This window comes from Clarias gariepinus, chromosome 24 (genome assembly GCF_024256425.1).
Source record: "Clarias gariepinus isolate MV-2021 ecotype Netherlands chromosome 24, CGAR_prim_01v2, whole genome shotgun sequence".
Lineage (NCBI taxonomy): Eukaryota > Metazoa > Chordata > Actinopteri > Siluriformes > Clariidae > Clarias > Clarias gariepinus.
In genome coordinates, this window is record NC_071123.1 from 16,630,730 (window position 1) to 16,646,694 (window position 15,965).

General features: G+C 36.2%; 2 protein-coding genes across 2 annotated transcripts; both read right to left on the bottom strand.

Moving 5' to 3' along the window:
• Positions 1 to 312: 312 nt before the first annotated feature.
• Positions 313 to 8,520, bottom strand: upk3b (uroplakin 3b). Its single transcript, XM_053484867.1, has 6 exons — positions 8,394 to 8,520; positions 4,734 to 4,889; positions 2,899 to 3,130; positions 2,707 to 2,786; positions 2,492 to 2,621; positions 313 to 1,834 (listed from the first exon to the last, which is right to left on the bottom strand). Exons 1-6 carry the CDS (start codon positions 8,452 to 8,454, stop codon positions 1,585 to 1,587), a joined length of 909 nt encoding a protein of 302 aa, XP_053340842.1. The 5' UTR covers positions 8,455 to 8,520; the 3' UTR covers positions 313 to 1,584.
• Positions 8,521 to 12,684: 4,164 nt separating this feature from the next.
• prkrip1 (PRKR interacting protein 1) lies at positions 12,685 to 15,649 on the bottom strand. The gene is made up of 6 exons (XM_053484843.1): positions 15,246 to 15,649; positions 14,960 to 15,038; positions 14,390 to 14,490; positions 13,868 to 13,953; positions 13,087 to 13,151; positions 12,685 to 12,997 (listed from the first exon to the last, which is right to left on the bottom strand). Exons 1-6 carry the CDS (start codon positions 15,369 to 15,371, stop codon positions 12,882 to 12,884), a joined length of 573 nt encoding a protein of 190 aa, XP_053340818.1. The 5' UTR covers positions 15,372 to 15,649; the 3' UTR covers positions 12,685 to 12,881.
• Between the last annotated feature and the right edge of the window lie 316 nt (positions 15,650 to 15,965).

Consider the following 15,965-nt stretch of genomic DNA (forward strand, 5'->3'; position numbering starts at 1 on the left):
GCTACCTTTTTTTTCTCTCCTTTACTGAATTAAAATTTAGGATTCAGTGGCTACTATGTTTTTATCCAAAAATTTTTGGTTCCATTTAAGCAAATCCTGTTGTTTAAACTGTACATCCGGGAAGCATTAAACAGCATAGAGATGTCTTCCACAAAGGCCTGATTTAGAAGATGACAAATGATTTCTGCTTAGCATTCCCTCTCATAGCCTGCCATTAGAGGGTATAAAATGTGTAATTGAGCTTTATGGCAAACAGCTCCACCTGGTGAACATCACGACTCGTTAAATATTAATAACATCGCTTTCACACTCTTTTGGGTTTTGGAAAACATTTGTTTTTATTTCTTATTACCCTGAAAGTCAAAAGCAGTGCAGTAAACATTTTCAGCCTTGTTCTTTCCTGGCTATTTTACCCAACATTACTGATACAACTAATACACTTGTGACTTGGTCAACTGGAGTTAAGTCTGTTATCAATATGGAATCAGTGCAAATGACCAAAGTACATTATTTATTTAGTCATGGGTACAGATAAGCAGACATATCCTGCAGTGCAGAACTTGAAGATGAATGCCTCAGGATTTACCTCAGTAAAATCTTTTAAAATAATGCATTAAATAACTATTATTTTACTTTTCCAGATGACATGAAATAATACAGCTAATTTGGTATACTGAGGTTATGTTTTTTTTACTAATTTGCTAACATTAACTCTATTTTTAACTAAGCTAGCTTGTTTCCTTTGCTAATACCAGGTGACACTAGCATTAAATAAATAACTAGCATAACTGGTTAGGCAGCAAGTTACATTATGTAAATACAACAAAACAAAAAGTTTTTAGAGTATAAACTTACATTTGGCATGAATATATAAAAATATGAATTCTACTTTATAGTTTTAACTTAACATTTTAATACATTTTAAATGAGCAAGTAGTTTATCCACCCCTGTATAAACCTTTATTTTATTTACTGCTATGTACATTGTTTTTCTATTCAGCCCCAATACCTTTTCTTTAATATACTCTTTGGTAATAGCAAAGAAAGTCTTTGATGTTTAGTGCAGAAAAATGAGAAACGTGTATTGACTTGAGAGAAAACATTTAAAACTCATACTGCTAGCTTGATTTTATTTCAAGCACATCATGATTTTTTTTATCAAAGTATTACTGCAATTTTTAACCAATTTTTTTAATGGATTATATTTGTACTTACAGATTTATCCTAAATTCATAATTTATGTATTGCACTTTGTTACAAATTACAAATAACGATCAAGTTGCTATTAATATCAGTAATATATTAGTAGTACTAAAGTAGAGTAATAAAATAAAGTAATAATTGTACTATTAAAAAATTATCAATTAAATCTTTAAATCAGAAGTATTTCCTAAATATTTAGTAAAACCTTTTAAAAATATTTAATTACATCTAAGAGTGAGTTCAAGACATCAAACCTTCATGCTGTGCTTTGCCTCCCATGTTTAGCCACATTTGCATTTTATTAAATTATTTTAGGGTTTTATATAGTGTGGGCCATGCAATTTAAAGAGTTTATCCTAAAAAAGTTGTTTTTTTTTTTTTTTACATTTTCTGAATGGTGATGTTGTCCGGAGAGTCGGATTGCACCGTAGTGATGATTGTGGTGGTTGTCTGTGGCAGGGTGGAATTTGTGGTGTACCTCTTCTTCCTCAATTCATGCTCGTATGCAGTGTTGTCATAGGGGGAAGGATTTTTCAGGTTGTGCACGTCGTAGCTGGGGATACGGAGGGATCCAATCAGCGAGGGTTGACGCCTGGTGTTGTATGTCTGAGTTTTCCCTTTGTGGCAGCAACTGGAAGAGAAACCTTTTTGTCAGCTTTTCACATCAGAGTAACATCATGGCTACAGGAAAAACTATCCTGGTTTTTTTTTTTTTTGCAACTAATTTGTATTCAACGAGACAAAATATGCGAAACCTGATTCGATGGCAGACTGTTGTAGAATCTTTTATGGAAGGTCTTATTAGACTTTATTGCACCATTTAAAACATTGAAGCTCTTTTTAAAGAAAAATTGCAACAGAATGAATCAGTCTATTAAGAAGGTTTTGACATTATGCAAATAAGAACTGGACTCATTTGCATTCATCAGTCGTAGATGCATTAGAAGTGTCTGGTTGTCCGGAACAAAAAAAAAAATCTAAACTGAACCTTGTCTTACACAGTGGCTGGTATAAATGCACTGGCATAGTCAAGCGCCCTGTTTTTCTGTTTATTTAGTAAAAAAAATTCTTAAATTGCATTTAGGCTATAGGACTCATACTGTATACTTCTGTATTCTACAGCCTAAATGCAATTTATTTTCTTTAAAATAAAATGGAAGGAGAAACCAAATGCAAAAAAAAAAAAAAATTTAAGCAATTGATCCATTTCAGATTTTAGCTTTCTAATATTCTAATATTGTAACCAGCCATCACTGGTACAAATAATATTTTTTACTGCTTGACCTACCAGGCCATTATGAGGAAAGCGAGCAGCAGGAACAAAAGCAGTGCAGCAGCAACGCAAAGAATTGATGTGATCACCACCATCGCGGCGGACCTTCCAGCATAACCACTACCAAGACTGGCTGGACCTTTTACTGTGGAAATAAAACAAAGAAACTGAGTTTTGTTGGCTTCACTGCTCGTTCCAAGCAATGAATTAAAGGACTGATTATTACTTACGAGTATTGAGTGTAATGTTGTTGGACCAATTAGACTCTGCTATAAGACTGTTCGAAGAATTGGCAAGAAAATACTTAAAACTATGTGGGGAAAAAGAATAACAAATTATTAGTCATTTTATTAAGGCAAAATGAGTTTAACCACCTAGGAATTAAACAATATTGTAGAATAAGATACTGAAATCTGAAGTACCTCATAGTCTGGCCTGAAGGCAGCAAACCATTGCAGTTAGCGACAGTGCAAGCACCACTTGCTCCAACTTGGAAATAGGTAGGAGGAATACCAGAGTTTGTGCAGTGTAAATTATTCTGACTACCAACTTGGGTTACAAAGTAATTTTTCTGGTCAGAATTGAATGTAGTTGGGTACGAAGTTAGGCTTATAAGATTCGGGTTAGTTTTGTCAATGTCAAATGTGCCAATTGCTGTGAGGAAGAAAAGAAACACACACACGATTGTTTCATATCAGCTAAAGTGAGATTTTATGCAAAAAAATGAAGATATACAGTATATGAAATCATTTTAATATAATATTAGCATTATGCTAGTCATTAGGTAGACTACGAGTAGATAAAGGGAAACTCCTTTCAAGTTTTCCACATTTTCTTACGTTTCACACTCATCTTCAAATGGACTCAAATGCTTTTAATTATCATTCTTCATACAATATTCCACAATAACAGCGATGGGAGTGTTTTTTCATTTATAAAAATATATATAATGACTGAAATATGCCACTTATTATGACATATTAAACAATTTCCCTCTGGGAATAATAAAGTTCTTTGAATCTTGAATCTTGAATATCATTTTTTGCAGCAAGTACAGCATGATACTACAAGCTTGGCAGACCTTTCTGTTGGAGTTTTCTTTCATTTTTTTTTCCTTTGGTAGAATCAAAATTAAGTTCAACTAGGTCGGATGGACTGTGTCAGTGCACAGCCATTTTTAGGTCTCTCCAGAGATGTTCTATTGGGTTCAGGTCCAGGCTCTGGCTGGGCTACTCTAGGACTTTTCCAGAGATGTTCTGAAGTCACTCCTGTGTTTTCTTGGAGTTATACTTTGGGTTTTGTCTAGTTAAATGGAGAAGATTTTCACTCAGGATACCTATTTCTGTATCCATTTTCCCTCTGTTCTGTCTAGTCTCCCAGTCCCACTCACAGAAAAAAACAACCCCACAGCATGAAGCTGCCACCACCGTGTTTGACTGTAGAGATGGTTTTAATAAGGTGATGCCCAGTGTCTGATAATCTTAGCATCATCAAAGCACAAGATTTTGTTGAGCCCATCAGAGGCTTTTTGGCAAACTCCCAGCCTGCTGTCATGTACCTTTTAGTATGGAATGTGTCCTGTGTTGCCACTGTACCATAGTGGCTTGATTGGTGGAGTGTTGCAATAATGGTTGTCTTTCTGTAAATCTCTTTCTTCTCCACAGGGGAATTGTGTATCCCACTTATAGTGACTATTGGATTCTTGATTACCCGTCTGACCAAGGTCCTCCATCCCTGATTACTCAGTTTGGTTGGGTTGGGTGTCCAGATGTGGAAAAAATCTTTTCCATTTCAGAACGATAGAGGCTCCTGTGTTATTGGAGACTTTCAATGCTGCAGAAATTGTATTGTATCCTTTCCAAAATCTGTCTCACAGGTCTACAGATAATTCTCTCAATCTAATTGCTTTGTTTTTACATAAGGTGGCACCTTATGTAGACAGCTGTTTGTGACTTTTCTAATTATGTTCTATGAATTCGATTAGGCACAGGTGGACACCAGTGGTTGCACCACAGCTTAGTTACAGGTGCGATTATAAACCTGCTTTTACTTTTATTACTGTGGAGTATCTAACAGGTCTCTCACAAGAATTAATATGTTATTGAGACTAATGGGCTGTGATCATTGGGCTGTAAAATGCTTTAACAGCAATTATACAAGAATACTTTTAAACATTACCGTATGATTAACTAGTTATGAGTTACTATCAGGATATCTGTGTTCCTAGCTCAAATAAAATGTAAGGGAAAAAACTCACCTGAGCTCAGAGCAGCCGCCAGCCACACAATACATGGGCCTTGGGCTCCACAGGTGACATTGTCAAAGTAACAAAATGGCTTCTGAAGGTACACATTGTTGGTAGTGACTGGTACAACCAGGTTTGGCGGAATACTTGGTGTGATGTTAACAAACGCTGTTGAACAAATTGAACATGGTTAACCAAACACTTTAACACTTGGCTGTGTTAAAAACTGCATAATATAGGCTTTTTGTAAAGCAAAAAGGGAGTATTAATAAAGTTTTACACAAAGGCTAGACACTAAAAGTTTAAACCACTGATCTGTAATTCAGTCTTCACTAGTTGATTGAGGTTTTTATTTTATTTTATATAATGTATTTTCAAACTAACCAAAAATCTAGTGATAAACTTGGAAACTAACAATAATATGTTAAGCAAATCTGTCAGTTCTTATACTATGAGCGTAATCCATAAATTACATGATGGACTGGCTGAGAAAATGCATAAAACAATTTAATATCATATATAAATAACATATGCTCTATATTGTCTTGAGGAAAATAAATACAAAATTTTTCAATCTCATTTGTTCCTGACTATGTAATTTTTTGCATAGATTAAAATAGAAATCAAACAATAATTAACATTGTGGTAAATTATGTTATAATATGCAATTTTTAAAGGATAATAAAAAAATGAATAAAAGCCATTTGGAAACTGTGATTTTGGGTATAAAACAGAAATATACAGAAAATAAATGAATTTGAGGAAAATGGTAAGTTACTGTTGCTTTTATTGTTTAGAAAGGGATACCATGTACAGTATATTATAGTGATAATAATTTGACCTATACAGCAGGAAACAAGCTTCTCAAGGATATGAGACATGATGTGATTGTGTAAGAGGGTGAGGCTTAAAGCATTCCTAATAGGTACTAAGTTAAATATAATACTTTGGTTAAAAGGGTAAAAAATGTGAGAAAAAAATCTAAATTGAGTTTTTTTTATATATTTTTGAAGGTACGGTTTTTGAGAAAATTTTTTACTGATGTAATGTATCCAAAACCATGTCTTCTAAAAATCTTTAACAAAAGTCTTATTTCAACTTCTAGAGTCTTAACTGCCATAATAAACCATAAGTAACAAATTCAACAAAATAAGAACACTTTCATTTTCATGAAAATGTTTTAATGTTACACAAATACTAAGGTTTCATCAATTCACGACTAAAGGTATGTCTACATACATTTTGTAATGTTTCTACTTTTAATAACTACAAATAATTCAATTTAAAAGTTTTCAACTTGTTTATTATAGAATGAATTTAATTTATGATTGAGTTTATATAAGTGCCGATTATTTGAAGTGCTTGGATTATTATTTCATTAACAGCAACAAAAAATTAATCAAGCAAGCCTCAGTTAAGATTTAAAAAAAAATACCAACAGACAGGTGTATCACATGTGATATATCAAATATAAAATGTATAATAATAATAATAATAATTATTATTATTATTATTATTATTATTATTTTGTTGTTGCTGTTTATTTCTATATAAATTAATAGTCTGAATACTGTGACAGTTTACTTTTGCACCTGTTCAAGTGGTTTGTCATTGGCAAGAATGATGATGTTAACATACAAGTTCAGTCCTGTCTTGAGTTTCTGTCAGCATTTGATTATAACGGCTGTGTTCCCACACGAAGCAAGTCTGAACAGTGACCATCTGAGAATCTAGGGTGTGTGTGTATGTCTATCTTAAAGTGCAGCAAAATTTGAGTACAATTTTTAATCACATTTACATACAGTTTTCAAAACCACCCAAAGAAATGACACATTCAGGTGTCATAATTAGCAGAAAGAGATTATAGTGACTTTAGTACCACTCCCAGTTCCTGTTGTAGGTGACGAGATTTTTTTTCTACCAAAAAAAAAAAAAAGGATGAGGATTACAGAAACAATGTGTCGCAAAATGTATGCCACCAAAGGCGTGGTAGCGTTTTGAGCAGATTTTTAGTATGGGAGTGTATGGCTGGGAGGGTATATGTGGCCGGTATGACTAAATGTTAAATACAAACAGGATTAACTAGGAAGGACAATAGGATCTGCGTATCAGAGTGATGACTAAACCTCAAAATTAGACTTTCGGGAGAGTTTGCGGAACCACACACCCAAAGATGTTGATCGTCATCTTTATTAATATGTGTTTTTATTGTAAATTATAGCAATTATAGCAGCATATAATGTAAAGTAAAGGAGTGGTTTCCTACCCTGGATCTGAAAAACCACCTTCCATGCGGATTGTACTGTTTTCAGTGTTCTTTGACACCCACTTAATTTTTAGATTGCTCAAATATAGATTGCAGGTGGTCATCCAGGACCAATGTTAAGAACCACTAAAGTAGTTAAGGGAGGGAATTACAGTAGAGTTCTGAAGGAGTATTCGTTATTCTGGAACTATCTACCTTTTATCCAATATATGCCTTGACTATTCCACACCACTCCAAGATCTCGCATAGGGGTTCACTTTAGTGATCGTGAGCCCAGAGAAGATGATTTGCATCGATTTCATCTTCATTAAAGAATTAAGTGAGCCTGGTACTCGAGGTCATGCCCCCCATCAGGATTGAAAGGTCTCATCATTGGAGAAGGACCTTATGCTGATTTGCTGTGGCACATTTGTAAAGCCAAAGCATGGCAAGAAACTAAATAAGTATACAAGAGCAGTCGCAGTCTTTGAATAGTTGATATTGAGATGTGTCTGCTATTTCTTCTCTGTAAAGCTTTATAACGGCTCTAATCTGAGGTTTGTTTGTTAATTGGTGATTTCTGATCCTGGTAACTCTAAATGAACTTCTCCTCTGCAGCAGAGGGAGGTTTTGATCTTGCTTTCCTGGAAAGGTCTTCATGAGAGCCAGTTTCTTCATGGTGCTTGATGGGTTTTGCAAACGCACTTGACAACACTGTTCTTACAAGAACTGTTCCAGAACAGCTGACCTTCGGGTCTTAAAATAACCTCCTACTGTTGTTGTTGTTGTTGTTGTTTTTGTTGTTTCATAACTACCTAATTTCTAAATATTTGTTATTTTATAGTTTAAAATCTCCAGTATTGTTCTAGAAAATAATCAATAATAATAATTAAAAAAAAAACAACAAAGAATTAGAAGGTGTGCCCAAACTTTGAATTAGAACTTTACTACCTTGAACTTCCATGCAACACTGATATGAAAAATATTTTTTTTCTCTTAAAACTTAATTTCGAGCTTTAATTCCTGGGTCTTTTCTTTGTCTTTATCTTAATTAATCATATAGAACATCTATGTAACATTAAGATAATATTCTACTGGAACTAATGGGACCCAAGCAGGTCCATGAAGACTTGGCCAAGGTTTTGTACTTAACCATTCTTTCTACGGATATAAAAGTAAATGTTACACAGAATCCGTTTCAAACCAGAAACCAGTAAGAAGCAAAATTGTATCTGCATAAAGAACATTTTCATTACAATAACCTGCTGTTAATAAAAGTACTGTACATATTGACTGTAACCACATTAACCACATGCCATTGCTGTAAGACAATTTTCAGGATGGAAAGTAAATGAAAAAGAAAAAAAACAAAACATATACATATGTTCTTGTTTTTTTAATAATAATAAAAAGGGGAAAATACTCACTGGCTGCAAAGATCCCATGGAATTTTATACAGAGCAAACAGACCACTAGGAAGGCCTTCATTTTGAAGTCCAGCAGTAAGGACACTATGTATTTCTCGTAATAAAATGCTGTGTGGCTCAAACCTGGCAGGTTTTTCTACTTAAAAGCCTTTCCATTTAATATCATCCCTCCCATGTAAGAGGAGGATATAACAGTTAAAGGGAGTGGTCCATACTTGTGTGTGTTTGTGTGTGTTTTACATTTCTACTGGAAACTGGGAGGTGCAAATGACAATGTCCTGACAAATCAAAGGACGGTTCAGCACCCTTATGTAAGATTGGCCTACTGTACATACTCGTCATGAGCCCATACAGGTGAAGCTCGAACCCTGTGAAACACCACATGTAGTTCCATCCATGTCAACAAGAGACACCTGACACCGGAGTAAAAGAGGACGTTCTGAGGCTACAAACAAACAAAAACAGTCTTAGCACTTTCACACGGATAGTCAGAACTCTCGAGATCTACAAATAATGGTGGAGACAATTTATTTAACAATGTAATGCCATAAGGACGTTTGCAGAACAATGAGCCTTGACACCACTTCCTCATCCAATATCATGATGAGTTGGGACGAACAGACGAGAATGTTTTTTTTTTTTTTTGTATGATCAGACTGGAGAACCGTCTAAAAGTCTAAAATGACAACAAAAAAAGGGAACTTTGCATAACAGGTCCCCTTTTAAAAAATACTGTAATTGAACAGTGGTTATGTTGTCATTACAAACCATATTTTTTTTTGGTCAAATCGGATTTGCATGTCATGAAGGTTTACACTTATAAATATAAGTGACTTATCTGAATCGGGTCGGGTCAGTCTTCTGACCCAAATGCCTTGCTCGTGCCATCTGGGGAAAATGTCGCGACCACCCCCTTATTTCAAATAATGAATTAGATTTTTGCAAAAAATATGCTTGGGGTTTTGCTCTGGAGAATGGCAAGCAGATAGTCACCCATATATATTTATAGAGGTCCAGAAGAAGGAAGAAAACCTTCTCTTCACATCTCACTTTAGCTGTTTAATCAGCTGTTGCTAGCATTGGTATAAAATCCCCATGCTGCCGGTACTACGTATTACATATGTGCCGAGGCAAAAAGTTACATAAATTCTGATCTAACCGCTTTCATTCAAATCACATGACCATGCATCTGAGATATATATATATATTTCATAGATCTAAGGCAACATATGAAAGTGACTCAGGTCTGATCTAAAAAGCAATCAGATTTCTGCTTTTTGACCATTATAAAAAAAAAACAGATCTGTGTCACATTAGGATTAAAAATCGAAACTGAGTCACTTCAGGCTGGTAATATCAACATGGTCAATGTCTCTATATACAACTGAAATATAAATATCTTAAAAAAAAAATAATGTGGGTGTGTCTTGCTGCGAGACAGAACTATCTGGAAGCTGTTCAAAGGCGAGACAAAGCTTGTGTACGTCACATTCAGGAACTAAGTCGTCTTTAAGACTGATGTATGTATATATTAAAAAAATGTTTCTATAGTAACAGCTCACTCATATGCATTTGGACCATGAAACATAAATGAACTACAGTGCTGTGCAAAAGTATTTAAACCCTTTGAACTTTTTTCACATTTTTTTATTAGGATTTTAGAAAGCCATAAGAAAACCAAGCGTCCATGTGAAAATTCAAACGGGACTTCTGATGTCTTTCTTTCAACAATGGCTTTCTTCTTGTCAGTTTAGGTGGACAGCCATGTCTTGGTAGGTTTGCATTTGTGCCATGCTCTTTCCATTTTAGAAAGATGGATTGAACAGTGCTCCATGAGCCTTAATTATATATATATATATATATATATATATATATATTATAACCTTTAAACTTCGTGAGGCTGTATGTTCACTAATGTTCTCTAACAAACCTCTGAGGGCTACACAGGACAGCTTTATTTATACTAAGATTAAATTACACACAGGTGGATTCCATTCACTAATTAGGTGACTTTTGAAGGCAACTGGTTTCACTTTTAGTTAGGGGTATCAATTCAATTCAATTCAATTTAATTTTATTTGTATAGCGCTTTTAACAATTTACATTGTTACAAAGCAGCTTTACAAAATCAAAAGAATTAGGTTTGTATGAAATGTGAATTTGTATGAATCAAAATGATATGATTGTCCCTGATGAGCAAGCCGCGGACGACGGTGACAGTGGCAAGAAAAAACTCCCTGAGATGGTAATAGGAAGAAACCTTGAGAGGAACCAGACTCAACAGGGAACCCATCCTCATCTGGGTGAAAACAGATAGCAGGGATTGATCTGCATAATAATATGCGAGACTGGAAGTTCAGTATAAGAGGAGATGTGTAAGATTAAAGTCCAGTTTGTTCCTGGAGGCTCAGGTAGACTGTGAAAAATTCCAGTCCTGAACTATTGAGCGACTGAAGTCACAGGTCCTCAGAGAACAGCTGTCTGCATCAGTGGAGGACAGGACCACCTTCATGGAAAAGTGGAACCAACCCCAGTCACCACACGCATTCCAAGCAGACCACACGGGGGCATCCATGTGATGAGATCTCCAACCAGAAGCAGGACGAGTTAGACAGGTCCAGAGGGCAGAGGGGGTCTGGATCACTGGCAGCTCAGGAGCAACATGTATAGCTCGACAGAGATAGGTAGAGGAAAAAGGAGAGAGAGAGAGGAGAGAGCAAAAGAGATGAAGAGATGGCAGTTAGGTATGGTCACAGTCGAACAATGTATAATGTGAATGTATATTTAGTGCAGAGTGCAAGCAGAGACTCCGGCAGGACTAACTATAACAGCATAACTAAAAGGGAGAGCCAGAAGGAAACACAAACATGAGGGCTCCCAGAGATGTAAAGCAACCAATCACCTCACCGTCAGCAAACCTGAGTGATCAATGAGAGTGGGGAGGACAGCATCCAAACATACCAGTTCACCATAATACTCTACATCCATGAGTCCCCCAGATCTGCTCCTTTACCTAAGGCTAATCTATTTATAAAAATGCTCGGCTAAATAAATAGGTTTTTAGCCTGGACTTAAACACTGAGACTGTGTCTGAGTCCCGAACACTATTTGGAAGACTATTCCATAACTTTGTGGCTTTGTAAGAAAAAAATCTGCCCCCTGCTGTAGTTTTAGTAATATGTGGTACTGATAAGCAACCTGCATCCTTTGATCGAAGTAGGCGTGGCGGATCGTAAGACACTAGCAGTTCGCTCAGATACTGCGGCGCGAGACTATTTAATGCTTTATACGTCAAGATTACCTTTAAAAATCAATGCGAACTTTCACAGAAAGCCAATGCAATGTGGATAAGATAGGGGTGATGTGCTCGTACCTTCTGGTTCGCGTGAGGACTCTCGCTGCTGCATTCTGGACTAGCTGAAGCTCGTTTAAGCACCTTGTTGAACAACCATTTACATTTACATTTAGGCATTTGGCAGACGCTCTTATCCAGAGCGACTTACAAAAAGTGCTTTAATGTTTACATAATTGGAAACATACTTACACTGGGTTAACTAGGTTAATAACTAAGTGCCATTAGTCCAACACAACTAAGAAGAGTTTTTTTTTTTTTTTTTTTTTTTTTTCCCAGGGGGGGGCTTGGCGTGAGCTTACTTCTAGCTGCTTGTGGTCCTATGACTAGAACTTCTGTCTTATCAGGATTAAGCAGAAGGAAATTAATTAACATCAGTATCAGAGTAAAGTATCATTTTCCTTCCATTTCACAATTATGTGCCACTTCGTGTTCACCTCATATAAGAAGACTCCTCCCCTGGTTTGTTGCTCAGTTCTGCAGTAGCTCATTTACATAGACACTGAAATGGCACATTTGGAAGAGGGGTAAAATAAAAGGAGTTTAAGGTATTAAAATGCATTTAGGGATATTTACAAGTCTCACAGGTTTCCAAATTTTCTCTGTACAGTTTAGTACATCCTCCCCATGTTTGCATGTGAGATTTAAACATACGGAAAAAAAATCTCGCCTGTCAAGTCAGAGGAGCTACAAATAATTTTTATGTCCTCTGGCTATTGCAGTTAAAGAATGAATTTCATTTGAACAATTTCATGGTTACTTAATCTAAAACGTGAACTACAGGCTCTGTTTTGAAATTGTTTTGTTTTTCGTAGATGGTGCAAGCCTAGCTCAGGAACACGAATCTCTTTCGAAGACATGCCATGCATTTAAAACACAGTATTCGTTCCCTCTTTAAAAGAAAACAAATCACTGTTTATACAAGACAAGAAGATGAACTGCTGGTTTTTATGTTTATTAAAAATATACAGTATGTACAATCCAAGGAAAAAAGAAAAAAAAATACATCCTTGAGAAGAATTACAACGTGCTGCTTTTTTCTACAGGTTCTGTTAGCCCATTTCATCCGAGCTTCGATCAAAGTCTTGTTGAAGGTATTTGAAACTCAGGACTCTGGTGATAAGATTCTTCAGGAGTCACCTTTTTCCCATGACAAAGCTGGGCTCCTCTGCATCATCCTCCCGTTCGTTCTTTTCCTCGGCCTGCTCCTCTTCCTCGCTCGTAGAGGACGCCTCCTCTTCCTCATCAGACTCTGAGGAGACACATTTATCGCAAAATGATCAAGCAGGTTTAAAGAGAATTAAACATAAATAAAATAATGTGGGAACTATTTAGTCGCACCTGCTTGGCTCTTGCTCTGCTGTTTGGCTTTCTTGGCCATCAACTTTTTCTGTTTGAGCTTCTCCCTAAACAAGAAAAGTAGAAACTTACATAAAAAGCATCCTCATATCTATAGTATAACTTTTTAATATTAACAATATTAAAATTTTATTTTGTACATTATAGTAACTCTCATTCACATTACATTCTCTCTCTCGTACATCATGTTTTTTAAACCATATCACTAAACATACAGTACACTCTAAAATTATTGGCCATCTTCAAGCTTTATAGACAGAAACAATAATTCAAACATACACATGGGGATATTGTGATATTGTGTGTTTTACTTATTCCTTCGTGCAAAATGTTTGCCAACAACCTCCTATCTATTCTAAAGTTTGTGGCCTTCTTTTTTTTTTAAGTGGTTTCATATTTCAGTGACTGAGATGGTCTGTGCAAAACATTTGGCTGACTGTGTTTTCTGAACTGTTTGAACCAAAGAATATTTGTGGTTTAAACCTCCTGGGAGAGGCAACTTGAGTTGAAAACAAACAATTGACAGTGTTTTCAGGATTCTTAAGAGCACCTGAACTGCCGGGAACTGTATGACTGCTATTTAAAAATAAATAAAAAATACTAGGCAAGTAATATTAAAAGTAATAAAAATAATAATGTCAGTTTCTGACCATAGTTAGAAAAGTTGGCTGATTTATTTGTTTGGTTTCTTAAACTGTGTCTCGTCCCAGTCACTCGAGGGTTGTTGTTTTTGTTTTGTTTTTTGCCCCTGCCTCTTCTTTACCTCTTCTTCCTGCGTTTGGCCGTCCTCTCCTCAGCAGCCATCTGGTTGTCCTTTATTTTCTCCTGATAATCCTCATCCAGCTTTTGCTGAATTAGGAGAAAAATATAGCCATGTCACATTCTCTGGCAGCAAGATACATTCCTCATATATATCATGATTAGCATAAAAATTAAAGCATTAAAATAACATTAATGATTAAAAAAAAAAACCTGTGCAGCACCTTCAGACATTTTTAGAGATTGTACTTATAATGTTATTCCAGGTTTTTGTTGTCCTTTTTTTATTTTAGGTCGTCCTCAGATTTCTGCTCTGCGTATTGGATCAGCACATAAAGCCCTATTCAGACCAGATTAGTTTTCCTGGGATTATTACCAATATTATAAGTCCCATCAGTGTTAATTTGTTTTAAAGAACGAATAGAAAACTTTTAAGACAGAACCTTTAATTTCATCAAACTGGCAACAAAAGAAATCAAAGTAACATATTATTAGCATGATTCTTCTTTTTGCACAAAGCTGATACCTTTTCAGACAACCGGTCCAGAAAATCTTGTCTCTGGTACTCGCGGCGCCTCAAGTGTCTGTAGACGTGGAACTCGCCGCTGCCTGCTCCGGCACTGGAGCCTGTTTACGGTTCATGTTATCATTATTAGACTCATGCATTTTAGTAACTAAATCAATAATAGTCTACTTAGAACTAGAACTTGTGCATGTATATGTAGATACAAAACAATTTTGTACAAACATTTTATAATGAATAATGCTGGTCAAATTATTTTTACCACCAGCTTGTACAGTATGTAAACACACATATACACACAAGGGTAAGGAAAAAATTATCTGTACTCCGGTTATATTAAAACTTCTGTTGGCCGCATCGTCTCATCAGCTGTTGCCGTTCAAGGCTACTTTATTTCTAAAATTTTATTTAAATAAATTCTACAGCCAGAGTGCGGATAATTTTTGACTCACCCTTAGGAGAGTGTGTGTGCGCGTGTTTTTAATACCCTGATTAAGACCGTGATACAGTCGAACCGGTTTCCTCAGTTATATTGTTCAGCTTAATCCCTGAACAGCGCATGTGCGGACATACCCATGACGTCACGGACGAACTCCGGGGCCGCGCGCGGACTCCATTCTTTCGGTCTTTCTGGAACGGGCGCCGGTTTATCCTGCAAAATACATGATCGCACATGGTTGTGTCACCGCACAAATTTCTAATTTATTACATAACTACAAGAAATAACTACAAGGAGGCTGCGCGATATTTACTACTATATCCAGTAAACATGTTTGTTTAGCGCGCGCAGTCTTATGCTTGATCTCACGCGCCTACCAAGTAGCATGTGGCTAACTCAGGAGGTTAAGATGAAACTCACTGGATTGCGCATTAATTTCTCCAGCTTGAGCCGCTGCTCCTCTGCCGGAGTTTTGGCGATAATTAAAGGCTGCGACTCCTTTTTCGAAGGTTTCCCCTGTTTTGATTCTTTCTGAGACGCCGCCATGTTTTCCGTTTGCTCCGACTTTCTCGACGGTTATAAAACAAACGACCTGAGGAAAGAGATGAGCACACTGCCCTCTAGGGGACAATCCGCGCAGTGCGCTGCTTATACCTCATCCAGTCATCAGCCATAACATTATGACTAATATTAAGTACAAAAACATGAAACAGTCCACAAAAACAGCAATGATCTGTAAATGAACAATTAACCTTCCCCTAAATTTGAGCTACAGTTACTCTTCTATTGGATCGGACTATAGTGGTGTAGTGGTCATCACTATCGCCTCGTACTGTACCTCCATGGATCGGGTTTGATTCCTGTCTTGGGGACTTTGTGCTTGGTGGGTTTCTTCTGGGTCTACCTTCCTTCCTTTCAAAGACTTACGGTAGTTACATTTTCAAAATCTCTTCACAGTGGCGGCTGAAAGCGAGTGGAATATATTAGGCAGCGAAGAATTTTTCCTGTAATTGATGTATTAAAAGCTGATGGAAAAAAAATGGACAAAATGTGTCTTTGAAAAGGGCCAGATTGTGATGGCTAGAAGACTGGGTTAGAGGAACTCCAAAACTGCAGCTCTTGTGGGATGTTCCCGGTCTG

Coding starts and splice junctions, on each gene's coding strand:
- upk3b (XM_053484867.1), bottom strand. CDS start 8,454: ATGAAGGCCTTCCTAGTGGTCTGTTTGCTCTGTATAAAATTCCATGGG. Junction 4,890..8,393: donor CCATGGGATCTTTGCAGCCA/GTGAGTATTTTC, acceptor TTTGTTCAACAG/CGTTTGTTAACATCACACCA. Junction 2,787..2,898: donor CCTTCAGGCCAGACTATGAG/GTACTTCAGATT, acceptor TTCCCCACATAG/TTTTAAGTATTTTCTTGCCA.
- prkrip1 (XM_053484843.1), bottom strand. CDS start 15,371: ATGGCGGCGTCTCAGAAAGAATCAAAACAGGGGAAACCTTCGAAAAAG. Junction 15,039..15,245: donor AGAAATTAATGCGCAATCCA/GTGAGTTTCATC, acceptor TGTATTTTGCAG/GATAAACCGGCGCCCGTTCC. Junction 13,954..14,389: donor TGGACCGGTTGTCTGAAAAG/GTATCAGCTTTG, acceptor CTCCTAATTCAG/CAAAAGCTGGATGAGGATTA.